The sequence below is a fragment of the Portunus trituberculatus genome, chromosome 7 (genome assembly GCF_017591435.1).
Source record: "Portunus trituberculatus isolate SZX2019 chromosome 7, ASM1759143v1, whole genome shotgun sequence".
NCBI lineage: Eukaryota > Metazoa > Arthropoda > Malacostraca > Decapoda > Portunidae > Portunus > Portunus trituberculatus.
Window position 1 is genome coordinate 2,771,913 of NC_059261.1, and position 26,500 is coordinate 2,798,412.

The 26,500-nt window shown below is 41.2% G+C and overlaps 2 protein-coding genes and 1 long non-coding RNA gene across 3 annotated transcripts in view; 2 read left to right on the plus strand and 1 right to left on the minus strand.

Moving 5' to 3' along the window:
- The window catches only part of LOC123519353 (rootletin-like), a 39,669-nt gene that overhangs the window by 200 nt on the left and 12,969 nt on the right, over positions 1 to 26,500 (plus strand). Inside the window, exon 1 of the mRNA XM_045280608.1 lies at positions 1 to 1,531. This exon is cut by the window's left edge and continues 200 nt beyond it. Within this exon, the coding sequence (XP_045136543.1) occupies positions 1 to 1,531 (1,531 nt within the window). The remainder of the gene's footprint in view (positions 1,532 to 26,500) is intronic.
- Positions 1,924 to 3,271, plus strand: LOC123497994 (autophagy-related protein 23-like). The gene is made up of 2 exons (XM_045245059.1): positions 1,924 to 2,017; positions 2,141 to 3,271. Exons 1-2 carry the CDS (start codon positions 1,942 to 1,944, stop codon positions 3,010 to 3,012), a joined length of 948 nt encoding a protein of 315 aa, XP_045100994.1. The 5' UTR covers positions 1,924 to 1,941; the 3' UTR covers positions 3,013 to 3,271.
- Positions 9,200 to 13,016, minus strand: LOC123498152. The gene is made up of 3 exons (XR_006672651.1): positions 12,179 to 13,016; positions 10,331 to 10,519; positions 9,200 to 9,499 (listed from the first exon to the last, which is right to left on the minus strand). It is a non-coding gene; the product is annotated as an uncharacterized LOC123498152 (long non-coding RNA).

Below are 26,500 nucleotides of genomic sequence, written 5' to 3' on the forward strand. Positions count from 1 at the left end.
GCCCCCGTGGAAGGAGGCACAGGGGAGATGGAGATGGGTTCCGAGGGGGAACCCATCTTGATGGACTATTTGATGCCTGATAAAACGACCACTGATATCGATGATACGAACGAAGTTACCTCAGACAAGACCATGAGTGATGAGAATGTAACTATTGTTGAAACAAAGGAACCGTTGAATACAACCTCGGTAAAAGGCATTGAAGGCAAAAATGAAACAGTTCTGGAAACTACGAAAGAAGAGAACATAACATTAGAGAAAGCAATTGATAACAAGAACGGAACCATTGTTGAAACTAAGGAAGAGAACAGAACTGTGGAAAATCCTGTTGCCGAGAATGAAAGCACTGTTAAAACCATTGAGCACAGAAACAAAACGGTACAAACACCTGCTGGTGATAAACATGGGACAGATATTGAAGCCAGTAAAGAGCAGGAAAATAAAATTTTGGATAAGATGGTTGAAAAGAAGAGAAATGATTTGGAAACTAAAGAACAGGAAAACGAAATCTTGCTAACAATCCCTGTTGCTAAGAACGAAACATTTCTGGAAACTAAAGAGCAAGAAAACAAAACTGTGGAGAAAGCAGTTATTGATGATAAGAACGAAACCATCGTCGAAACTAAACAGCAAGACAACAAAACTGTGGAAAAGACCGATGATAGAAATGGAACCATTGTTGAAACTAAACAGCAAGACAACAAAACTGTGGAAAAGACCGATGATAGAAATGGAACCATTATTGAAACTAAACAGCAAGACAACAAAACTGTGGAAAAGACCGATGATAGAAATGGAACCATTATTGAAACTAAACACCTAGACAACAAAACTGTGGAAAAGACCGATGATAGAAATGGAACCATTATTGAAACTAAACAGCAAGACAACAAAACTGTGGAAAAGACCGATGATAGAAATGGAACCATTGTTGAAACTAAACAGCAAGACAACAAAACTGTGGAAAAGACCGATGATAGAAATGGAACCATTATTGAAACTAAACAGCAAGAAAACAAAACTGTGGAAAAGACCGATGATAGAAATGGAACCATTATTGAAACTAAACACCTAGACAACAAAACTGTGGAGAATAAAGTTGAAGATAGGAACGGAACTAATGTTGAAACGAAACACCAAGAGAATAAAACTGAGGAGAAAAAAGTTGATGATAAGAACGGAACCATTGTTACAGCTAATCAGCAAGACAACAAAACTGTGGAAAAAGTTATTGATGACAAAAACATAACCATTGTAGAAGCGAAACAGCAAGACAACAGAACTGTGGAAAATCCCACTGGTAATAAGATCGGAACCATTGTCCAAACGAAACAAGAGGAGAATAAAACTGTGGAAAATGAAGTTGATCAGAACGGAACCATTGTGGAAATGAAACAGCAAGACAACAGAACTGTAGAAAAAGCAGTTATTGATGACAAAAACGTAACCATTGTGGAAACGAAACAAGAGGAGAATAAAACTGTGGAAAATCCCACTGGTAATAAGATCGGAACCATTGTCCAAACGAAACATGAAGAGAATAAAACTGTGGAAAATTCCACTGGTGATAAGAGCGGAGGAGATATTGAGATTAGCAAAGAGGAAGAGAACAAGCCCTTGCTGCAAGGGGTGCACGATAAGATCGAAACGGATGAAACAATTAGTAAAGAGATAGAAAACAAAACATTTGAAAAACAAAAAAACATTTGAAAACAAAATGATATTTTCAAGGAACGAAACAGAAAACTAAAGAAACGAAACATTTGAGGAACTAATGAGCAGGAAAACAAAATGATATTTTCAAGGAACGAAACAGATGCGGAAACTAAAGAACCACAGGAAAACAAAATGAGGAAATTGCGTTGCCACTAATCCCAGGTGCTCAAGGAACGAAACAGAAAACGAAACATTTGAGGTGGAACTAATGAGCAGGAAAACAAAATGATATTTTCAAGGAACGAAACAGATGCGGAAACTAAAGAACCACATGAGGAAATTGCGTTGCCACTAATCCCAGGTGCTAAAAACGAAACATTTGAGGGAACTAATGAGCAGGAAAACAAAATGATATTTTCAAGGAACGAAACAGATGCGGAAACTAAAGAACCACATGAGGAAATTGCGTTGCCACTAATCCCAGGTGCTAAGAACGAAACTAAAGAGCAAGAAAACAAAACGGTATTTTCGAGGAACGAAACGGTTGGCGAAACTATAGAACCACACGAGGAAATTTTACCACGAGCGAACATAACTCACGAGAGCGAAACAGAAACTGAAGGAAACGAAAGCGAAATTGTACAGAACAAATCGATGAATCTAGAGACCACGATAGCGGAAATTGAAACGACCACGATAGCGATTGAGGAAAAAACGGAAAGTATTCAGAAATTAAATGAAGATCTCAGTAAACAAACAATACTTCTGCAGAACCGAACAGAAGATCTTGAGAAAAAATCAAATGAAATGAAAAACAAAATACTAGAAGTGGAAAACAAAACGATGCGATTAGAAAAGGAATCAGATGCGATGTTAATGGAGAGTGTCATAATAGGACGAACGATGCTGCGTGTGGAGACAGAAACCAATGACATTGAAAACAAAGCTGTGGGTTTGAAGGAGACGACCGAGAATCTCCAGAACAAGACAGGAGACCTGCAGGAAGGAACTCAGAGTCTGCAGGCTCAGATTGAAGCTCTACAGAACAAGATGATGCACTTAGAGAACATGATGGAAAAAATCTTGAACATGACAGTAGAAATTGAAGACCATACATTAGGTCTGGAAAAAGAAACACTGGATTTGGAGAATAAGACAGTCGAATTGGAAGACAAGGTGACTGGTATTTATAATTGGACTCAACAGATGCAGAAGCGAACGTCGCAACTGGAGAACAAGACTACTGGACTGCGGAGCAAGACAGTAGGCTTGCAAAACAAGGCATCAGTCCTGAAAAAGAAAGCTTTTCCTGCAGATGATGATGTGTTGTCTGCGAGGAAAACAGTAGGCGTGTAAGACAACAACGCCGCCGGAAAACAAAACAACCCTACTACAACTGTGGAAAGACAAACTGCTGCAGTACAATGTACAACTCAAGAAAGTACGAACTGTAACCGAAAGGGCAATCCACAGTGGCGCTGCTGAGGCAGACAGATGACAGAGAGGCCGAGGAGATCTGAACGAAGGCTCCTCGTCCCTGTCATGGAAAGGAAGGATCTTTTCTTTACCTTACCTTTCCGAACTGAGTGACTTTTTCTCTATGACTTTCTAATAATGCAGTATTGTAATGTTTAGTCAACACAAAACGTGTGCTTTCCTTTCTGTCTTTATTGATACATGAATTACTCTCTATTCATCTGATAAACCAGACTTTAGTTCTGTGCCATCATTCATTGAACAGATGATGTATGTGTGTGTGTGTGTGTGTGTGTGTGTGTGTGTGTGTGTGTGTGTGTGTGTGTGTGTGTGTGTGTGTGTGTGTGTGTGTGTTCCTCCTGTCTTTCATGAGAGAGAGAGAGAGAGAGAGAGAGAGAGAGAGAGAGAGAGAGAGAGAGAGAGAGAGAGAGAGAGAGAGAGAGATTACAAGTTCTCTTAATTTACATTATCATATTCCTTCCATTTTGTTCTTTCTAATTGATTTAATCCTCTCTGCCTCTTCTTATTACAATTACTTTTTTTCTTTTTTCCTTCATTTATCCTTCTTTTTCGGCCTTTTTCTTCTTTTTTCCTTCATTTTATCCTTCTTTGCTTCGTCCTTCTCCACCTCCTCTTTTTCTCCATTTTATCCTTCTTTGTTTTGTTCTTCTCCACTTCTTATATTTCCTCTTTCTCTTTCTCTTTCTCGTGCCTCTCCTCTTCCTTCTTTTTCAACACCCACACCAAGGATATAGTGAAAACAAAACCACATTTTCTCAAGTTGTTTTATGCTTCACACACACACACACACACACACACACACACACACACACACACACACACACACACACACACACATACACTCACACAGTCACTTACATAGTACAGTAAGTCCTCGTTATACGGTACATCTGCGTTCCTGAAAACCTTACCGCATATTGAATTTACCGTATACCGAACGTATTATAACATGTAATAATAGGGAATGCGTTCCAGCACGTCAAGTCACCCCTACAGAAATTAAAATACATGAAAATAATTATTAAAAAAAAAAGTAAAGTACTGCGCAAAAGAAGTAAACAGAAAATGAATATATTATGAATATATTTCCTACAGAGCTTCATAATAAAGTGCCGAGGATTTAAAAAGATTACCGATTCTCCTCCAGTATAATGATGTGATCGGGTACCATGTGGTGTTACTGGGCAGGGAATTGGGTTAACTTGTACAGAACCAGATAAAGGAGATAAGTATGTACTGTACCTACTGCTTGTTATTGTTGATGCGCTGAGAGGTAAATTTACCATTATTATATACCCAGTATATGCAAAATAATTGATCTATTCTTGAGTGTGTCGGAGCGTGTGAGATAAATGTTGCTGTGAACGTTGTCATGATAAAATGTAATTGTAAAGTTTAAAATGAATTACTAAAGTTATGAGAAAAATGTAATTCAGGAAGTTGAGGGTTCAATCACTCATGAGATCAATAAATTCATTGAGAGTTCATGATTACAGAGATTATTGGAAAAAATTTAATCCAAAATAAATTTTGAATTAAATCAAAAGGAAAAATGTAATTAAGGGATATAGTAAAAGCTAATGAAAAAAATATAATCTGGAGCTATTGATTAGTGTACATAATTTAGGAAGCAAATTAGTTAGAAGAGAAAACTTGTCATGAAGAGAATAACATTGAGATTACAATCAATTATAAAGGTTATGAGAAAATCATGTCATTGTAGAGAAAAGGACAAGTAAGTCAAAGTTGATCATTTCATTACTTTTTAAGTGAACTATGTATGACGGGAAAGTTGTGCTAAGAATTATAGAGTCAGTGAGGAAAAACCAATACAGTACTAGATAGCTGATAAGTTGCAGTAAGAGTGAATCAATTGCTACAACCTGTTTGACTACAATGATGTGCCTTGTTGACGCTTGTACATAACCGACCTCCACCCTGGGTACAGCAGTGGTCATGTCTGTATAGTAGTGATGCACCCTGTGTTATATACAGACATATATATAATATAATATATCAATAAAAACTAAGTGATTTATGGCTACGTTATTGTGTTCCCTTGGATGGAGAATAACAAATATACTCAACTACTGCCAATGTGATGTCATGGGAGTGGATGGCCATCGGTAGAAGGTGCCCCAGAGAGAGAGAGAGAGAGAGAGAGAGAGAGAGAGAGAGAGAGAGAGAGAGAGAGAGAGAGAGTACTATCAGGTGTGCTATAAACCTGCCTCATCAGTTTGAAAATCAGTTTATCTAGTGGTTCTGTAGGAAAAAGTCCCGGGACAAGCGGTGGGAAACGGGAGACACTGTAGCGAGAGGGACATTAGGAAGAGCCGCCGCGCCGCCCGCCAGCCGAGGTCAAAATGTGCCGCGCGACTCACTTCCGCTTCGTAAGTTCGTACGTTTTTATGGACCAGTTCAGCTATTTACACATGTTTTAGTAGCTAATGTTTCATGAATTACCAATGAATATATCTTATTAAATATATATGAACAAATGTTGGTTAAATGGCCTTTCTTATAATTTGTTCAACACTGCTGCTTCTGTCGTGATCAGCCCGCGACATCATCAGCCTGGTGGAGCTGACTGCCGAGTTAGTCCGAGTCGCTGACTGCTGATGGCTGGAAAGCTGAGTGTTAGGTCGCCTTCGCTTCTTTCGATGGCATTTCCACCGAGGTAAGTCTCTTAAAGATGTGTAAGCGTTAGTATAGCTTTGTTGTAAAGGTTTGAACGCCATAATGCAATGAAGTATGGAGGGGTGGTGGTAAGGCAGGGGCTGAGAACTGAGCAGTGTGGTGGCGGTGGTAAACACTCACATGTTTTGAGGCAGGTAATATCAACTATGGTATACAGTCAGCTCTGTATTTGATGAAACAGCCTTCTCACCCTATACTTAATGCAACAGCTGCCCTACTCTTATTTGTACAAAGAGCGACATGCCAACTCAAGGGATTTTAAACACGTAGACTCCTAGAGGATCATAGGCACCTTTCCGCTAGCCTCTCTCTCTCTCTCTCTCTCTCTCTCTCTCTCTCTCTCTCTCTCTCTCTGGCAATTGAGATTTCTTGAAAATAAAGACAAGAAACACTGTTATCTGCGATTACTTAGTCAAGACTAATGGCAGGACAGTCTCTTATCTTTTTTTTTTTTTTCCTGACTCTCCAGCAACTACTTATTTATCCGTAAAACCAACGCGATTAATATCCTCTCACCACTACTACCCTCCACGTGCTCCAGTCTCCAAGCTACGTGTGTGTGTGTGTGTGTGTGTGTGTGTGTGTGTGTGTGTGTGTGTGTTAAACTGTGTGGAAGACGCGTCCCTTGTAAACTATGAGATCGGTGTCGCTGCCAGTAACCGTGCCGTTTGTTAACAGTGAGCTGAGTGAGGCGTTATCGGCGCTGGCAGGGCAGGTCAGTGAGAGAGGCAGTAAGAATAGTGAAGACGAAGATAGTGATGATATTGATGGTAGAGAAGAGAGTAGTGTGTTTGTAGCCTCTCAGTAATCATAGGTTAACTATCTATATATTGCTGAAGGCACAAAGCAGTGTGTGGGTGCTTTCTGGTGTCACAGGTCAGCCCCCCTGGGAAAGTCCAGTGCCAAACGTAAGTAGTATATTGGTGTAACTCATTATTTCACGGTGGCACCATGTCATAACCTCCAGGACAACATATCAGTGAACTAACACCTGCTGATACTTTAACATCCCAATAATTTGAGTCTTCCAATACGTCAACAAACTGATCCCCTGAGCCGCTGCCTATCTTTCCGTCATTATCTGCCTCATTTCTCGCCTTTTGCAGGCCACACAGGTCACTAAGTATTGCCATAGGCCTAATCTTTCATACCTATCGCTGAAATACATCCGTGATTTCTTAGTTTGTCTGTCATGAAGGCCAAGTGAGGGTAAGTGGATGGGAATGTGACGTCATCACCGACTCCCCAAAATGCTTACCTGTCCTGGCTTGTCGGTATATAATTTTTACTCCCGGTACTATTTATGATTTTTTTTTCTTTTTCAGATGACTATAAAGTCTTAATGGTTTCTAGAAATCGTTCGTGATTAAAAGTTTAAGTGTTTTGAGCTTCTGCCAAAATAAATACGTGGAATTTAATAGTAATTTATAGCCACGTTAAAATTGGTATATATATATATATATATATATATATATATATATATATATATATATATATATATATATATATATATATATATATATATATATATATATATGAATTCTTCATTTCAAAGAACAACTGGATTTTGTTTTAATATTTGTCGAGCAAAGCTCCCTGACGGACAAATAGTACTATATAATGGGTATGTGGTCAAGGACACGTAACATACGAGTAGTACACTCTAGTCATACTGGTTACTAACATTTTATTACCGGCTCATAGATTGTTGAAGTAAGAGATACTTCTTAATTTCTTGCTTAAACCTCGATATGTTGGCTGTAGTAAGTAGAAGTTTTTTCTCAGGAGGCAAACTTTTAAACATCTTGGGACCGCTATTAATCACACTATTTCTGTACAATATAGTTCTAAACGTTGGGGAAACTAAGTTAACGTTGTTGTTCCTTGTGTTGATATTTCCAGTAAGTAATTTGAAAATAGAATTTCTACCGTAACATTTATAAATCAGCAACAGTGTAAAATATTTATGTATATATGAAAATTTTATAATATTTTTGTCAATAAATACTTGATTAGTAGATTCAAACTTTTGCTTAAAAATATACACCGGAAAATGTTATTTTGAGCTACTGTTAGCTTCTTGGTGAAGGAAGGCCACGTACTTTCCCATATGGGAACACAGTAAGTTAGCATAGAGTGTGATATATGCTGATCATTGATCATTGTAGAAAATTAATTTAGATATTTTTAAACAACCTTTGTCAATGTGAATCTTCCAATTTAAATTTTCATCAATAAAAACTCCAAGAAATTTTGTATGACTAACTTGTTTTATAATTTCTTCATCTAGACTGACTGAAGGGATAGCATTTTTTATTAATCGATTCTGAAATGTAATTAAATTAGTTTGAACTCATTGTTTTATTTTCTGTAGTTCTGATGTTAGATTATTAAGAAGAGAATTTATATTTTTGTCAACAGCGTCGTATCATCAGCATACATCAAAAATTTTAATTTAGTACGTGCATTTACAAAATCATTGATATACATATTAAAGAATAAGGGGCCTAGGACTGATCCTTGTGGTACACCTTTCACAATGGGTAATAATGAAAAGTAATTATGGTTACAATATATAGTTTGTTTTCTATCATGAAGGTAACTCCTAAATAATTTCAATGGCACACCTCTTACACCCCAAGATATTCTAATTTATGTAATAAAATTTTATGATCTAGTGTGTCAAAAGCTTTAGACAAATCAATGAATACACCAGCCACATATAATCTATTCTCCAAATCTTTGTAGACATTATTGACGAATTGCAGTACAGCCGACTCCGTGGAATGTTGAGCTCTAAAACCATGTTGGTATTCTGTTAGAAGGTTATTTTTTTCAAGATAGTTAATCAAACGTGAGGAAATAATTTTTTCAAAAGCTTTACTAAATGCTGGGAGAACGGAAATAGTGCGATAATTGTAAGATTAAACGAGTACTTACCAAGTATGAAGTTTGATCGCAATTTCACGAACAATTAACTGCGTCACTGAGGTATTAAACGAGAAGCCCCGGCTACCAGTCCCACGTCAGTCCTTTAGAGAGTAGGTTTGAGGAAGCAGGTTACATACACTACGAAGCTTATTCGAGCCAAGTTCCATGAGTGTCTGGGTTTGGGTTGGGAGGGCGTTTAATACCTCAGTGACGCAGTTAATTGTTCGTGAAATTGCGATCAAACTTCATACTTGGTAAGTACTCGTTTAATCTTACAATTTCACTTCACGACCAATTAACTGACGTCACTCGGTAGTCAACGAGAACTTTAGAGACTTTCCTCAAACCTACCAAGATTTTCATACACCTCACAGATGCTTGATGAGATAGTGCGTAGGATAAAAACGAAACACCACACTGTATTTAGTTAACATATAATGTAACCCAATCCAAGAACAATGGTATACTTTTGCATGTAATACATACAAAGAGGTATATAATACCAAAATCCAAAGAAACATACATAGATGAAAACGAAACCTATGCCTATTGTTAGGACATATACACAACTTATGGTAAGATTGCCCTGGCAAAGTGACCATCTTTAATTATTGGCTTCTTGTAGTACTTGGTAAAAGTTGATTCCTTGGTCCATCCAATGGTCGATAGAATTGTTGACAAAGGTAGCTTTAGTGCTGCTTTACTGGTCGAAGCTGACCTAGTAGAATGAGGGGAAAAGATGTTGAGATTAATACCAGCAGCTTCCATAATACTTTTCGTCCAACGGCGTAAAGTGTCCCTCGAAGCTAATTTTATTGGAGGTTTTGTAGTCAGAAAAAATCTAGTGATTGTGCCCCGAATGTATTTTGTCCTATCGAGATAGTTTACAATAGAGGTGACAACACACAATTTTTGTCTGAGGATAGGCATCAAATATCAATTCAGACATATGGGCACCTGGTCTTGAGGTTTTAAGTGGATCACCTATCCTGAAAGTAACTCTTGATTCTGACACAGTCATGTTTCTAGTGTCTAGTAAGTGCAGAGTTTGACCGCGTTGACCAGATAATAATAGCATGAGAACTGTTACTTTCCCTGAAAGCTGAATGAGTGGTAATTCATTATCTAGTCCTAGACTCATTAAGTAATTCAGAACTAATTGTGGATCCCAGGTTGTATGACATCTAGGAAAAGATGGTCTGTCCTGAAAAATTGCCTTCATAAATCTGGAGACTAAGGGATGCTGTCCAGCAGGATGCTCGCTTATATTAGCTATGGCAGATATAGCCGACCGTATGGTGTTCATGGTACTGTAGCTTCGTCCCTCCTTCTTAGATTCTGATAATAAGTACTCTAGAAATTCATTCAAAGGTGGGTGAAAGGGATTAATTTTCCTGTAGATGCAAAAACACAACCAGTTTTTGATATGTGGCCCATACTGTCTTTTAGTGCTCTCTCTCCATGATTTAAGTAAAAATTGGGCAACCTCTGTCGAAAGGCCTCGATTTTCGAATGATTCCCTGATAGCATCATTGCTGTCAACACCAACCTTTGTGCCTGTGGATGGGTTAGAGTTGGATTTTGTGGTAGAACTAGGGAATTCCGAGGAAGGAGAACGGGATCGGTCACCAATAACTGAAGAGCTTTGGGGAACCAAAACTGGGTTGGCCACAGTGGTAAAACCATCAGTACTGTTGCCTCCTCTTCTTGCAATTTCTTTAGGGCTCTGGAGATCATACTGAAAGGTGGGAAAGCATACACTTTTTTATTGGTCCAGTTCAATGTAAAGGCATTAATATGTGTGGCAGATGGGTCTGGTTTCCATGAAACGTAGGCAGACACTTGTGCATTGATGCGAGTAGCAAAAAGATCAACCTCAGGTGTAAAATAAAGCTGACAAAGTCTCTTGAAAATATGGGGCCGTAGCATCCACTCGGCATCTAGGTTTTTGACTCTGGATTCCTTGTCTGCTTCCACATTTTGTAGGCCCTCAATATGCTGTGCCGATAAGGTAATTCCCCTTGACTCAGCCCATTCAAAAATTTGTTCTATTAATGTATTAAGGTTAGGCTTAGTGCTACCGCAACGTTCTATACAGGCGACTGTAGTGGAATTGTCAGAGCGAAGGCGGATGTGAGTTTCTTTGGTATCCTTACAAAGGGATCTTAGGCCTAAAAGAATGGCTTTTAATTCCAAGCAGTTGATATGATCCAATTCCTCATGAGCCCAGTGGCATCTCCTACTACTGCACCCCAACCTGTCAGGCAGGCATCTGAGAACATAACTAGTTGGGGGGAAGAAGATCTTAGTGATTTTACCTGAGAATCTACATTGTGAATCCACCAATAGATTAGTTCCCTAGCATGGTCATCCAAAGTAATTTTTGAATTATAATTACCATGTGTCCTGGTAAGTTCTCTGTTCCGAATTATCTCAAGATATTTGTATCGCAGTGGAGCCAACTCTACAGCTGGATCCGAAGCTACAGTCAGACCAATGAAGGAGGACAAATGAAGCAAGGTGACCTCTTTCTTTAGTAGGAGCCTGCCTTGTGCCTTAATGCGTTCTTTCCTAACGGGAGGCAAGGCGACAGTCATGTCAGCAGAATTTAGCACAACCCCAAGATATTTAATATCCTGTGTAGGTTGCAAAACAGATTTCTGAACATTTATAGTAAGCCCTAAAGAGTCAAATAGGCGTAAGGCATAGAGTGCATTAGTCCTAACTTCCTCTGCTGACGCAGCAATGAAAATACAGTCATCTAGATAGCAAGACACAATGATACCAAGTTTTCTAAGATGAGAGAGGGCAGGCTTTAGTAATTTAGTGAAAATCCGAGGGGCTGATGTCAAACCTTGTGGAAGGCATGTGAAGCGAAACACTTGATTCTTCCACATAAATTGTAGCCATTTCCTATCCTGTGGCTTAACATAAACAGAAAAATATGCGTCCTTCAGATCCATGGTAATGAAAAAACATTTTGGTTGAATTAATTGTATCACATCTTTCAGAGTGTCTAATTTAAAATGTACATGGTTAATATGATCATTAAGTTCCCTTAAATTTAGGATGACTCTAGCAGTGCCATCTCTTTTGATCGTAGGGAATACGTTAGAAAAGAACCCATGATTCTCTGCCTCGCATCTTTCGATTATTTTCTGTTTAAGGTACAAGGACAAAGCATTGTCCAGAACATGGCTATCAGCTACGGATAAGCTGAGAGGATTGGGGGGTTTAATTTGTCTGGGTAAGCTGACAAACTCAAGTATATTTCCATGTACCACATCCTTGATCCAAATGTCCTTTGTTAGAGACCCCCATAGTGATCTGGCACCAAAGATTTTCCCGCCACAAAATTATCAGGGGTATTAACCAGAGGAGGTAAAACATTACTCACCCTGGAGAGGCTTACTGGGGAGGTTTTTGTAAGTGCATCCCCTTCCCCTGGGGATGTCTCTGCCCTAAAAAAGGCCTCGTCTGGTAACGTGGTCGAGAATGAGTGGGAACTTGATAGTGCCGTCTCGTTGTTTGCTTGTTTGGAGCAAACCTCCTTCCAGAGGACTTGTAAGGATGGAAAGAGGGCCTTCCTAATTTCCTTGTCTTGTGTATCTCCTCACATTTCTTCGTCACATCAAACGGAAAGAGGTCATCTTTTCCTACCTCGCACTCCCATTTGCAAAGGTCTACCAAGGCCGAGTCGTGAACGTGGATCCTTACCACTTCTTTTCTCAGCTGATTTATATAATTAACAGCTGACGAAAGTAGCCTAAGGCTGTTATTTAGTCCATCTAGGTAGGAATTTAAGGTCTTGCCTTTTTTGTCCCCGATATCGCTAATGTAGCGAGCGATGGGGACTATTGCTTTTGTAATCAGGCCATTAGTTTGAAAGAGTCGGACATCAATTAACTTTCCTCCAAAACTCATGGCTTTGGAAAGGGCAGTGTTCGTCACAGGAACTTTCAGGTTCGGTACATTGCTCGGAACCTTGATCTTATTACAAGTAGACTTTATTCCTTCAGACGAGGGCCGACGCCTCAAACTAGGGTTGAGAATGGAAGCCAAACGCTCAGAGAGAGGCTCGCCTTTCTGTTCTTCACTATGGAAATGACCTGAAAGATCCCCGAGTGCCTTAAGGAAGTCTGCTTCGTCCGTGTCACGGGAAGGTGGCAAGGAGTTGAACGTGTCTAGTTCATCCAATGGATCAGGCAGGCATTCCGAAATTTCAGTGGCTTCATCCTCAGAAGAGGAAATGTTATGAAAGGCACTAAAGTTTGCACGGCTTTCCTGCAACACATCAGCCTGCGTTGGCTCCTTGTCTAGTTTTCCAATTAGGTCACTTAACAAGGCGGTCAGTCGGTTAAAGTCGTCACCTCCGGACGAACACTCAGCTGCTGTGTTGGCGTGGCTGGGACCCGCCACTGGCGGCGGTGAACTACGGTCAGGCCGTGGCTGAATACAACCTTCCTCGACTCTCTCGACCAGGGGAGACTTCCTTTCCTTTGCAGGAATATCCACGGAATCCTTGGTAGGTCTCTTTCTATCTGAGGAAGACGAGGATGAACGCCTTGGCGTTTCGTGAGCCTTGTCCCGCTGGTCCGACATCAGTCTGCCCGAAAGAAACGGTACAGAGTCACACAAGGCTTACAATATATGTCTGCAGAACATATATGTATCTTTCACTAAACTAACACTTGCCGTAGTGTGAAAGCTTACCAGGCTAAACTCCGTGTGGAGTACGCCGGTGAAAAAACGAAGTGGAGAGCGGTGAGCGAGTGGTGGGAACTGCGTGGGGACTAGCAGTGAACTGACGTGGGACTGGTAGCCGGGGCTTCTCGTTGACTACCGAGTGACGTCAGTTAATTGGTCGTGAAGTGAAATTGCTTATATCATTTTTGTCTCCAGACTTAAATATAGGAATTACTTTTGCAAGTTTTAATTTATCTGGGAAAACACCAGTTTTTATGGTAAGGTTGATAATATGGGCTAGAGGAGATGATATCAATGATGAAGAAGTTTTTAGTACTTTTGGAGATACGTCATCGTAACCAGGTGTAAATGATTGAACAGACTTTAAGATATTTTCCACTTCACTTCTGTTGGTAGGCCTGAGATACATTGAAAAACTTGGTGCATTGTTAAGATACATTAAATATTCATTGTCAGCACAATTAGATCCTGGAAGGTCTTGCAAAAAAGGTTCATTAAATTTTGTTGCTATGTCTGCGCAGGGTGGATCAAATGTCATTGTTTGTTTCCTAAGATGACGTGATCTGCCCAAAAGAGTGTTTATAGTGTTCCAGTGTCTTTTAGGATTACCTTCATTATCCTGTCATTCATTTTTATAATAAGTATTTTTAGCTGAGCGTAGGATCGATGTGAGCTTATTTCTATAACGTTTATAGGTTTCCCCTGTAGGTTAATGGCCATTTTTTGCAGGTCTTTCCAGTCTGTTTTTCTCGTTAATACTCTTTTTCAGTGCTGGGGTAATGTATGGACTTGTCTGACCTTTATTATCCAATCGAGTTTTTTTTTTAAGGGAAAATATTTTTGAAATAGTAAATGAAAATCATTGTAAAACAATTCATATGCCTCATTAGAATCAGTACAACTTAAAACATGATTTCACTCCAAACGAGCAAGGTCATTCTTGAAGCATTCCAAGGAATTAGCTGTAATATTCCTTCTAATTATGTACTGGGGTTCCAATTTAGAGCAATTTAGTGTGAATTGTGAGACAGTGGGAAAATGGTCTGTGATGTCAGTCTGTATGATAAAATTCCCAATATTATCTTCAATTTGTGTAGACCAGATATGATCAATGAGGGTGGCTGAAGTACTGCTGACTCGTGTTGGTTTAGTGATAAATGGAAATAATGAATAGGAATACATCAGATTAATGAAAACAAAAATATTATCACTACTTTTCAATAGATCTAAATTAAAATCCCCTAATATATAGACTGCTCCAAAATTTTTATCACATACTGAATAAAGAATATCTGACAATTTTTATAGAAAGCTATTAAAACTACCACTAGGCGGTCTATAAATACACAAAAATAAACATTTCTTTCCTATTAAACTGGATTCAACACCTATTGTTTCAGCTGAGGGATCTGAAAGAATATACTGGCTTAGCACAGTGGAGTCGTATTCCCTCGAGACATAGAGAGCGACACCACCGCCATGCGTATTTCTGGAATTGACAGGCATTGAGTACCCAGGGAGCTCATACAGGCAATAGAGGTGAGGTTCAAGCCTAATTTCTGTGAAACCAAGAACATTGAATTTTATGTGAGACATGTCCAAAATGATTTCTCTAAAACACTGTAGGTTTTTTGGTATGGATCTTATGTTCATGTGTGTGTGTGTGTGTGTGTGTGTGTGTGTGTCAAGTGAAACGTAAATACCTTTCTAAAAGTAACCATCGTGCCTTCCTAATGTAACCATTTAGGGCAGCCCTGTGCAACCTGCGGACCAAGGGCGGCATGCAACCCTCAAAGGCTTTCATTGCGGACCTTTCTTCTAAAAATAAATAAACTATAGTGCGGAGAGAGAGAGAGAGAGAGAGAGAGAGAGAGAGAGAGAGAGAGAGAGAGTTACCAAGTAGAGCCCAGCGAAAGTTTGACAAAATTCATATTCTCGTGTACCAGTATCACCATATTTTTTTCTATTTCGTTCACTAAGGTACAGATTTTAATTATATTAGAACAGAATATAATATATTACTTGACATTTTTAATTATTAGATTGAGTGATCATTGGCTGTCTGTCTGAGTCTGACACGTATGGTTCACGTACTGTAGTATGGTACGTGTGTTCCCGCCTGTCAGTACTGCTGGTCCGCTGCCTCACGAGTCACCAGTCTCTGTTGTGACTTCAATTGTTGTAGTTGATTTGTGAATACCACTACGTACTGAAAGTTGTTAATGTTGCAGTTTTGTGATTGAATTTAGAATATTTGCAAGCACAGTGTATCCAAAACTCTCTGCTCATCCAAGGAAAATTATGGCAGTGTTTGGTAGCACATATGTACGTATGTAAACAGCTCTTTTCAAAAATTAATCTGGTTAAAAACAAGTATAGATCTTCACTTAAGCTGCGTTTTTTAATGCCCCTACGGCTAGACCTCGCCTTAAGGCAGGCTTAAGCAGAACCTGGGACAATGGAAAACGGGCCTGCTAGACCTTCGATCACGTGACCAGTCACCAGCTGACAGATGACAACAATAAAGATGGCGGACGAACAGGAAGTGCAAGATATGCTGCAGCTTTGTAACTTATCTTTCCTCCATAACATAACATAACATAACATAAATAATAGGATAACAAAGGGCCACCAGGGCCCATCTAGGTTATCCTGTATCAGTCGCACAGCGACCTCGTCATCAGTACTTAAAGTTACATTTACAAGTACACAATACATTATATACTAATTCTAAATATTTGGCCCATTAACAGGGGTAAGTCCTGCAGCGAAATCCTCTACAATTTGTGGTCCCCATACATGGGGATCATGTCTTGTTTAACTATAGTAAATTTCTTATAAAAACTGTCATGCAGCGCTATACATAATTATAAATCTAATAAATTTAAGTGCTTATCTAATCTGTTTTTAAACATTGTCAAACTAGTGCTATTTACAACCGTCTCTGGCAATGCATTCCAGAAGTCTACCACCCTATGACTAAAGAAATATTTTCTTATATCTAACCTGCAGCCTTGCTTTCTAATCTTCCTGCCATGATTTGTAGTCCTACTTCCCTCCTCTAAGGTAAAGAAAGATCACACATCTATGTAGTTTGTATCTGAGAACATTTTAAATATCCCCTCTTATACATCTCCTCTCAAATGAAAACATGTTTAATGCCTTTAATCTATCTCTATACTCCAGGCGCTTCAAAGCTGGTATCATCCTAGTTGCTATCTTTCCTCCCTGCATCAACAGTCCAGTCCATCATGTTTCCAGACTTGCCAGAGATACCAGAAGATACTGAAACAGCATTCAGTTTGGTGCAGAACTATCAACAGCAGCTAATGGAGCATTCATTCGTCATGTCTTATCATTTGTTTATTTACATGTGACGTCACAACTGGCTAGCGGAAAGTCGAGCCTGCTCTGCAGCTGGCTTGAGTTTGGCCGGCCCTGCCTTAAGGCGGGCTACACTCTGGCTCAAGTTTGGGGACATGAAAGAACACAAAATGACGTCAGCCTTAAGCCAGGCTTAACGCTGCCTTAAGCGTGGACTATAAAAAACGCGCCTTTACTGATGAACATTTGGAAAGTACCCTGCGTGTAGCCACTTCATCCATACAGCCTGATATTGATGAGTTGGTGTCCCAAATGCAACATCAACCATCTCACTAGGGCAAGCCTTTCATTTGCAAATTATTGCTCAGGAAAAAAATGTCTATTTTTTGATAATAATTCTTGTAAATGATCCCAGTTAACCAACAATAACTAATTATTTATATTTGTACATTATAGTAATAAGGTACGGTAGCCTTTCATTTGTTCATTTATAGTAAAGAAAATACATTTGTTTCGGACAATTCTTATTTTTGTGATCCCAATATAAATAAAATCAGTAACGAAATGATTTCCTATCTTTATCAGTATAATCTCACATAATACGTCTTCGATCGTAGTAAATAACATGAAATAGTAAGGTTATGTGGCCCTCCATACCAACAGAGTTGTGACTAGTGGCCCTTTGGGAAAAAAGGTTGCACACCCCTAATTTAGGGGGAGGAGAAGGAGGAGGAGGAGAAAAATGTTTAAGAGAAGAATGAAAAACAGACACATGCAGACAGACAAATAGACAGACACAAACAGAAAAAAAAAAAAAAAAATATATATATATATATATATATATATATATATATATATATATATATATATATATATATATATATATATATTCACACGTTCACACATACTGCGGGGTATGGCGGTAACCTCTTCAATAATCCGCTCCCTTAGCTGTGGCAGGGTGTGAGGGCGACTTTTGAACACCCTTTCTTTCAGATGTCCCCAAAGAAAGAAGTCGCAAAAGCTCAAATAAGGTGACCGCGCAGGCCACCCTAAATCACCTCTCAGAGACGCCAGACGTCCGGGAAACATGTGTCTCAAAACACTGAGTGAAATTCGGGCTGTGTGAGCTGTAGCCCTATCCTACTGGAACCACACGTCCCCCAATCCTTCATTTTCAACAATCTCTTCCATTCTGGGCTGCAGGAAATTTTGCAACATTGCAACATAGCGTTCGGATTTCACGGTCACGGTTACTCCGTCCTCCTCAGAGAAGTATGGGCCTATCACGCCAAATTGTGAGATGGCACACCACACCGTAAGTTTAGGGGAACGTAGCGCTCTTTCCTGGATAAGTTGGGGGTTATTTTCAGCCCAGTAACGGAAATTTTGCTTATTTACAGTCCCACAGAGGTGAAAATGTGCCTCATTATTACTGAAGAACGCTGCCTCAGGAGCAATTTGTTCAAGCATGTTCTCACACAGATTTTGGCGGTTGGCAAAGTCTGATTGGTTCAATTCTTGAGCCATCATCATTTTATAGGGATGGAAATTCAAATCCATATGCAGAATCCTCCTCAAACTGCGTGAGGAGATTCCCAAAGCAACGGCATGCCTTCGTGCAGAACGTCTTGGCGACTGGATGATTGCTGCTCTCACCCTCTCGACATTTTCTGGTGTTCTGATGGACCTCCTATTTCAAAGCCCACCCGCTAGGAAACCGTTGCCCCGAGTGAGGAAGCCCAACCTACACTCAGACCGTAGACAGGATTCGAACCCGTGCGCTTGGAGACCCCTCGGATCCCAAAGCAAGCACGGATCCACTGTACCACGGCGGCCCTTTGGCAGGACAAGGCGCTGGCCGTGAGGGACAGTGAGTGGTGGAGATGAAGATACCGATAATAGTGATATCTAGCCTCTCAGCAATCAGAGGTTAACTATTTAAACATGGTTGAGGACACAAAGTGGACAGTGGAGTGTGGGTGCCTGCTAGTGACACGGACAGCCGCCGTCGAGCAGTCTTTGGCTAACGTAAGTAATATATTGGTGTAACTCATCATTTCACGGTGGTACCATGTCATAACCTAACGTTGGTAACCTCCAGGACAACATATCAGTGAACTAACACCTGCACATACTTATAAAAACCAAATAATTCAAATCTTGAAAACGTAAACAAACCGATCCCTGACCCGCCGCCTCTCTCTCAGCCATTATCTGCCTCATCTCTCACTCATTACAGGCCAGACAGGTCACAAAGTGGAGCCATAGGCCTAATCTTTCATGTCAGTTGTTGAGATATATCCGCAATTACCTGATTTGTGGGCTATGGAGGCTCAGTGAGAAGAAGCGGGCCTACCCATGACGTCACGAGCCCCAGGCTGTGACGTCATCACCAGCTCCCGCCCAAAATGCCGGTCCCAGATGTTCGACTTCCACTATTATTTATATTTGTCTCAGTTCATTTATTTCGAGTCACAAGTGCCTTTTAAGGGTTTCTAATGATAGTTCGCAGTGTTTTACGTGTCTTCCATGCTTGAGTTGAGTGAAGTACGGTGATGTAGAGGGTGTTTATGACTTGAATGGGAGGGCCAAAATACGCTAAAATTTTTACCTCCGCTATCTGTGATTTTTTATTTCAGGTTGTAGCGAAGTGTTTGTGTTTTCAAAAGATGGTTTATCATGAGAAAAGTGTGCAAGGCTCCTGAGAAGTTAAAGATGTGGACTGTAAGAATGATATTTAGTCCTGTTAATATTGTAAACAACGTCATTTTTTAAATATTATTTTTTCTAATAGGGCGAGTTGCCAAGTTTTGATATATCGAAATGATAGTCATAATTTTTGAAAAACGTTATCGATTCAGTTGAATGAAATTGGTGGGCTTTGAAATTGTGTTTAAGCAAGTCGAAGTTCTAATACTTTATTTAGTATATTTTTTAGCTATTTTCATTATTCCTTTTCTCGGCAATGTTTTTGTATTTTAGAAGTTAGTTTCGATTGATAACGAGTCAGAATTTTTATAACATTCGTGTCCAGCTGCCTTTTTGGGAATCCTCATTTTCAAAAATGATTTGCGTAACGAATATATGTGACGTCATCAAGGGAGGGCCGATCCCCCACCCCCGGCTGGACCCAGGCCGATACCTGGCTCCAGGCCCGAAGGTGTGGGGATGGGTTGGTGTGTGTGTGTGTGTGTGTGTGTGTGTGTGTGTGTGTGTGTGTGTGTGTGTGTGTGTGTGTGTGTGTGTGTGTGTTGCCTTATCTTTCATTATGGGGGAGCCCACCAGCTGGAACCACTGACACCCAGCTCCCAGCTGGAGAGTGTTGGAGGGGAAGGTGGCTGTGTGTGTGTGTGTGTGTGTGTGTGTGTGTGTGTGTGTGTCATTTTCTTTCATGGTACTTAGCGTGTGTGTGTGTGTGTGTGTGTGTGTGTGTGTGTGTGTGTGTGTGTGTGTGTGTGTGTAATTCACTATAGTCGCCCGGTAGTCACCCAGCCAGCCTTACCCATTACGGAGCAAGCTCAGAGCTCATAGAGCGATCTTCGGATAGGACTGAGACTGTGTGTGTGTGTGTGTGTGTGTGTGTGTGTGTGTGTGTGTGTGTGTGTGTGTTGCCTTTATCTTTCGTTATGAGGGAGCCCACCAGCTGGAACCACTGACACCCAGCTCCCAGCTGGAGGGTGTTTGAGGGGGAGGTGGCTGTGTGTGTGTGTCCTTTTCTTTCATGGTACTTAATAATAATAATAATAATAATAATAAACGGTTTATTAGTTTGGCAATGTAAAAAATTACACTGAAAATGTACAGGGGGGACATTACCACAATGAACTAAAAATGCTTAACCTAACTATGGATAAACTTAACCTAGAATTCACTTATTTATTTAAGGCTCGCACAATAGTGGGCACCGCGCTAAGTCGGTACCGATCAGTGCGCGGTGCTCTTAAGGGCGCCACGCGATTATGGTGTCGGGTGGCGCGAGCAAAGGGAGGCACGTCGGGGGGTAGCAGGTGGCGGAGACGTGGATGACGCAGCAGTCCTTCCCCAAATTTTTCCAAGGCTTCCTGGTGTCTTGTGGCCAGCCTCGGCAGACTCAGGCAGGTCAGGGCGTCCTCGTAGGACCTGTAGGCAGGCCCCAGGATGACCCTGAACGCCCTCCTCTGAACCCTCTCCAGCTGTTGTCGTTGTGTGAGGTTCAGGGAGGAGGACCACGCTGGGGCGGCGTACATGAGCTTAGGGAGTATAAAGGTGAGGTACACTCCCCTCAGCTCATCTGCCGGTGCTCCCAGGGACCTGAGTCGGCGCAGTAAATAGATTTTATATGAGGCTTAGTGTGTGTGTGTGTGTGTGTGTGTGTGTGTGTGTGTGTGTGTGTGTGTGTGTGTGTGTGTGTGTGTGTGTGTGTGTGTGTGTGTGTGTGTGTGTGTGTGTGTGTGTGTGTGTGTGTGTGTGTGTGTGTGATTCACTATGGTCGCCCGGTAGTCACCCAGCCAGCCTTCCCCATTACGGAACAAGCTCAGAGCACATAGACAGATCTTCGGATAGGACTCAGACTGTGTGTGTGTGTGTGTGTGTGTGTGTGTGTGTGTGTGTGTGTGTGTGTGTGTGTGTGTCGTTATTTCACCGTTCTGCATACGTTTCATCTCTGGCGTCCTCTTTATTATCCTAGTCTGTCAACACAAACTGCAAGTAATAGCGTATAGCGAAATGTGTCCTATTCTTAGCGCTTATTGAGCAAGGGGAAGCTATGATATGTAGGAAACACATAGCCCAGAGCAAAGCAAGGTGCCTCTATCGCCTCGCCCCGCCCCGCCGTGTTAACCCTGCAGTAACATGACGTGTTTTCATATTTATTCTGGCTATTACTCAATGAATTTATACAGCTTCACAAACTTATGTGGGAATTAAAATAGTGAAAACTGGCCATTAATCTCTGACACCGTAGACCCTTCTTACTGTAAGCAAAATAATCTAATCACACACAAACTATAGTAAAAATGCCACTTAAGGGATTAGACTCGACTCACTCAGACGCCCATAACTGAGTGCATGGCGGTAATTCAGTGCTGGAGATCTTAATGACAACAGTGCCCACAGAGATAGATTGAGAGTTTATGGACGACAACAGTAACAACACAGCGCCTTGTTTTCACCCGACATGTTTCCACTTTCCATCGTCGTTGGTGGAGTGGCTGGCGAGAACAAATCAAGGTTCCTCGCAATTCTTTTACCTTGATTTTTGGGTTTGATTAGGCGATTTTATTGACATTAGGAAGGGTCTATGGAGGTCAGAAGATTAATGGCTGGAGTCTTCACTATTTTAATCCCCCACATCAGTTTCTGAAGCTGTATAAAATCACCAAATAGCAGAATGCATAGGGAAACGCGTCCTGGTACTGAAGGGGTTACGGCAACGCACACCATAAATAGCTTTGATACTAGTTAACCCCAATGAATAAGTGTATGCATGTAACTGTGTGTGCTTGAGATCTTACTGAAAACAATGCCTACACATCAAATTGTTTTCACCTATTACATATTTCCACTTGTATCGCTGCAAGTGAATGGAATAGCTCTCTCTCTCTCTCTCTCTCTCTCTCTCTCTCTCTCTCTCTCTCTCTCTCTCTCTCTCTCTCTCTCTCTCTCATAATCCTAATTCAACATTCCTCTTAGCTCTTCACAACAGACAGATGAGAAAGTCGGAGTAATGAGTGGAGAGATTTGGTAAAGCTTCCAGATAATAAGTACGTGTGTGTGTGTGTGTGTGTGTGTGTGTGTGTGTGTGTGTGTGTGTGTGTGTGTGTGTGTGTGTGTGTGTGTGTGTGTGTGTGTGTGTGTGTGTGTTGGTTACCTGGGCAATGCTCCCCAGGTGAACCAAGCTACAGTGGTCGCCTCACTACCCACTCCACTAGTTTAGCTCTCCCGTCTCGTCTCTACCTCACTCATAGTTCACTGGGGTCTCCGTGTCTCCCTGGCTGGCTGGCTGGCTGGCGTGTTGCGTTCTTGCCTTGTCTCTCCTCCCTCGCTCCAAGTGCCAAGTGAAGGTAATGTAATATCCCAAACTGTCTTAATCCCTTCTGTACCATGACGCGTTTCCATATCCATTGTGCCTAACTATTTGACGAATTTATACAGCTTCAGAAACTCATGTGGGGTATTAAAATAGTGAAAACTGTGGCCATTAAAATTCTGAGAGCTTTCCTAATCTCTCTCTCTCTCTCTCTCTCTCTCTCTCTCTCTCTCTCTCTCTCTCTCTCTCTCTCTCTCTCTCTCCCCCACACACACACACACACAGCAGTTAACTATTGGTGTGTAATAATCTCGTTCAGTTCTTGAGAAACGCTTAAAGGCACTAATTAATCCCTTTGCAGTAGTTTTTGGGCTGAGAGCTTACAAACTGTTACTCCGGGATACAAGCTTTCCAGGCTCACACAGCAATCCATGGCTGGAAAAATATTAGGTGGAATGGAGACAGACTAAAGAATAAATAGGCGAGTGTCTCAGCTGATAGGTACTGAGCGGAGTGACGCGAGAGATAGATAGATAGAGAGGTAGGGAGGGGGGTGGAGGCGGATATATAAGGAACATGGGGGAGGGGACGGAGTTGGGGACAGACAGGAAGGTGGAGTTTGGATCGCAGGCAAGCTGATACGTCAGAGGCATGGTACAATAACTTTTTGATCGCTATTGTACCATGTGTCAGAGGCACCTGTGGCTAATGACAGCTAGAGACGTTACCCACAGTAAAAAAAAAAACACACACACACACACACACGAGAGAGAGAGAGAGAGAGAGAGAGAGAGAGAGAGAGAGAGAGAGAGAGAGAGAGAGATGGAGGGTGGGGGTGACGGACATGATCTCTCTCTCTCTCTCTCTCTCTCTCTCTCTCTCTCTCTCTCTCTCTCTCATCAATGGGGAGATTGGAAGGAAAGTGAAGGAGCGAAAAGGAGGCAACTCTATTGGTCGAAGTGGAATAAAACAGGATCAAGTAATATGACATGACTTTTAGGAAAAGGAGATGGAGGGAAGAGAGAGAGAGAGAGAGAGAGAGAGAGAGAGAGAGAGAGAGAGAGAGAGAGAGAGAGAGAGAGAGAGGAGAGGGAAGAAAAGAAAGGAATGAGAGGGAAGTGGATGGAGGAGGGGTAAGGAGTTATAGGAAGGAGAGAGGAGGAGGAGTAAGGAGGTAGAGGCAGGGAGGGTGGAAACCCGTGACGCTGAGCCCCGCTATGATAAGCTTCTGGCATTCTATATCCATTATACTATTATTTTCCTCTATTTAAGTTATATCAAGAAAGAAATTATCTGCTAATGTCAACTATAAGTGCATGCACATAATTCACATTCTCATATTATGATAACATTGACAGTCAAGTGAAACATGGTCTCATGATATACGGCCTACCTTGTACAGAAGAAGTTAAAAACCTCAGTCTAACTACACCAAGAGATTAGTTTTCTTACACGATTCTCTCCCTTACGTTAAGTTAGGTTAGTGAAAAGTAATCATTTCGTTCTCGGTTTACTCGGTTTCACAGTGTAATCAATACCGAAATACTCGGTTTGCAGAAAGTACTCGGTTCGCCCATCACTAGAAATGGGGATGTCTAAGGAGCGGAACAAAACCACCCTCTCCCTCCTCCCCTCCCCTACTCCCGAGCAGTGACTACTCTAAACTGCTCAATCGGTTCTGCCCCACCCTGTATAATAATTGATATTGCAGAAATGGAAGGAAAATATTCAGTGCAGAAAAACAGAATAAATTCAAAGTAAATACAAACATATTGATAAATGTAAAGAACGGAAATTAGAAATTGAAAGAAAATTGATTTAAGATAAAATACGGAGAGAGAGAGAGAGAGAGAGAGAGAGAGAGACTGTGTGTGTGAGTGTGTGTGTGTGTGTCATTCACCACGGACGTCTGCTGGTCACCCAGCCAGCCTTACCCATACGGAAAGAGCTCAAAGCTCATACTGACCTTCTGATAGGACTGAGACCACATCCCACACCACATACACCTGGAAAGCGAGGTCACAAGCTTTTGAGTTACACCTCGTACCTATTTACTACTAATTGAACAAGGGCTACACATTAAGTCACGCTCATTTGGCTTGACGCTCCCGGGACTCGAATGAGGGCCTTCTCGGTTGTGAGCTGAGCGTGCTAACCACCATACACACAGTGTGTGTGTGTGTGTGTGTGTGTGTGCGTGTTTCACTGTTTGATCTGTGCTGCAGTCTCTGACGAGACAGCCAGACGTTACCCTACGGAACGAGCTCAGAGCTCATTATTTCCGATCTTCGGATAGGCCTGAGACCAGGCACACACCACACACCGGGACAACAAGGTCACAACTCCTCGATTTACATCCCGTACCTACTCACTGCTAGGTGAACAGCACCTACACGTCAAAGGAGACACACCCAAATATCTCCACCCGGCCGGGGGAATCGAACCCTGGTCCTCTGGCTTGTGAAGCCAGCGCTCTAACCTCTGAGCTACCGGGCGTGTGTGTGTGTGTGTGTGTGTGAGTGGCTACGTGTGTGCGTACGTTTGTTTGTGTGTGTACGTGTACGTGTATTACCTGTACGTGTGCCTGTACGGATCTCGTCATCAGATGAGGGTCTGAGGACAGCACCCAAACTTTTTTGTAATCAATTACCTGCAAAAGCAGATATTCCGACATTTACAATTTTGATTGACGGAAGATATTGAGACCAATGTCTTGCTGCAACCTTTTCATCGTGATCTGCGTGCTGGCCGCCTTCGGGGGCGGCATGGGAGACGTGCAAGAGCACGTCTCCTTCATGGAGAGTATGGTGCCCCGTGGAGGGGGGCACAGGGGAGATGGAGGTGGGTTCCGAGGGGGAACCCATCTTGATGGACTATTTCATGCATGACGAAACGACCACTGATATGGATGATTCGAACGAAGTTACCTCAGACAAGACCATGAGTGATGAGAATGTAACTATTGTTGAAACAAAGGAACCGTTGAATACAACCTCGGTAAAAGGCATTGAAGGCAAAAATGAAACAGTTCTGGAAACTACGAAAGAAGAGAACATAACATTAGAGAAAGCAATTGATAACAAGAACGGAACCATTGTTGAAACTAAGGAAGAGAACAGAACTGTGGAAAATCCTGTTGCCGAGAATGAAAGCACTGTTAAAACCATTGAGCACAGAAACAAAACGGTACAAACACCTGCTGGTGATAAACATGGGACAGATATTGAAGCCAGTAAAGAGCAGGAAAATAAAATTTTGGATAAGATGGTTGAAAAGAAGAGAAATGATTTGGAAACTAAAGAACAGGAAAACGAAATCTTGCTAACAATCCCTGTTGCTAAGAACGAAACATTTCTGGAAACTAAAGAGCAAGAAAACAAAACTGTGGAGAAAGCAGTTATTGATGATAAGAACGAAACCATCGTCGAAACTAAACAGCAAGACAACAAAACTGTGGAAGAGACCGATGATAGAAATGGAACCATTGTTGAAACTAAACACCTAGACAACAAAACTGTGGAAAAGACCGATGATAGAAATGGAACCATTATTGAAACTAAACAGCAAGACAACAAAACTGTGGAAAAGACCGATGATAGAAATGGAACCATTGTTGAAACTAAACACCTAGACAACAAAACTGTGGAAAAGACCGATGATAGAAATGGAACCATTATT

What these genes read in the sequence shown, in the direction of transcription:
- LOC123497994 (XM_045245059.1), top strand. Translation starts at nt 1,942, where the DNA reads ATGATATTTTCAAGGAACGAAACAGATGCGGAAACTAAAGAACCACAT. An exon ending in TGCGTTGCCACTAATCCCAG is followed by an intron (nt 2,018 to 2,140) that starts GTGCTAAAAACG and finishes CACTAATCCCAG; the next exon opens with GTGCTAAGAACGAAACTAAA.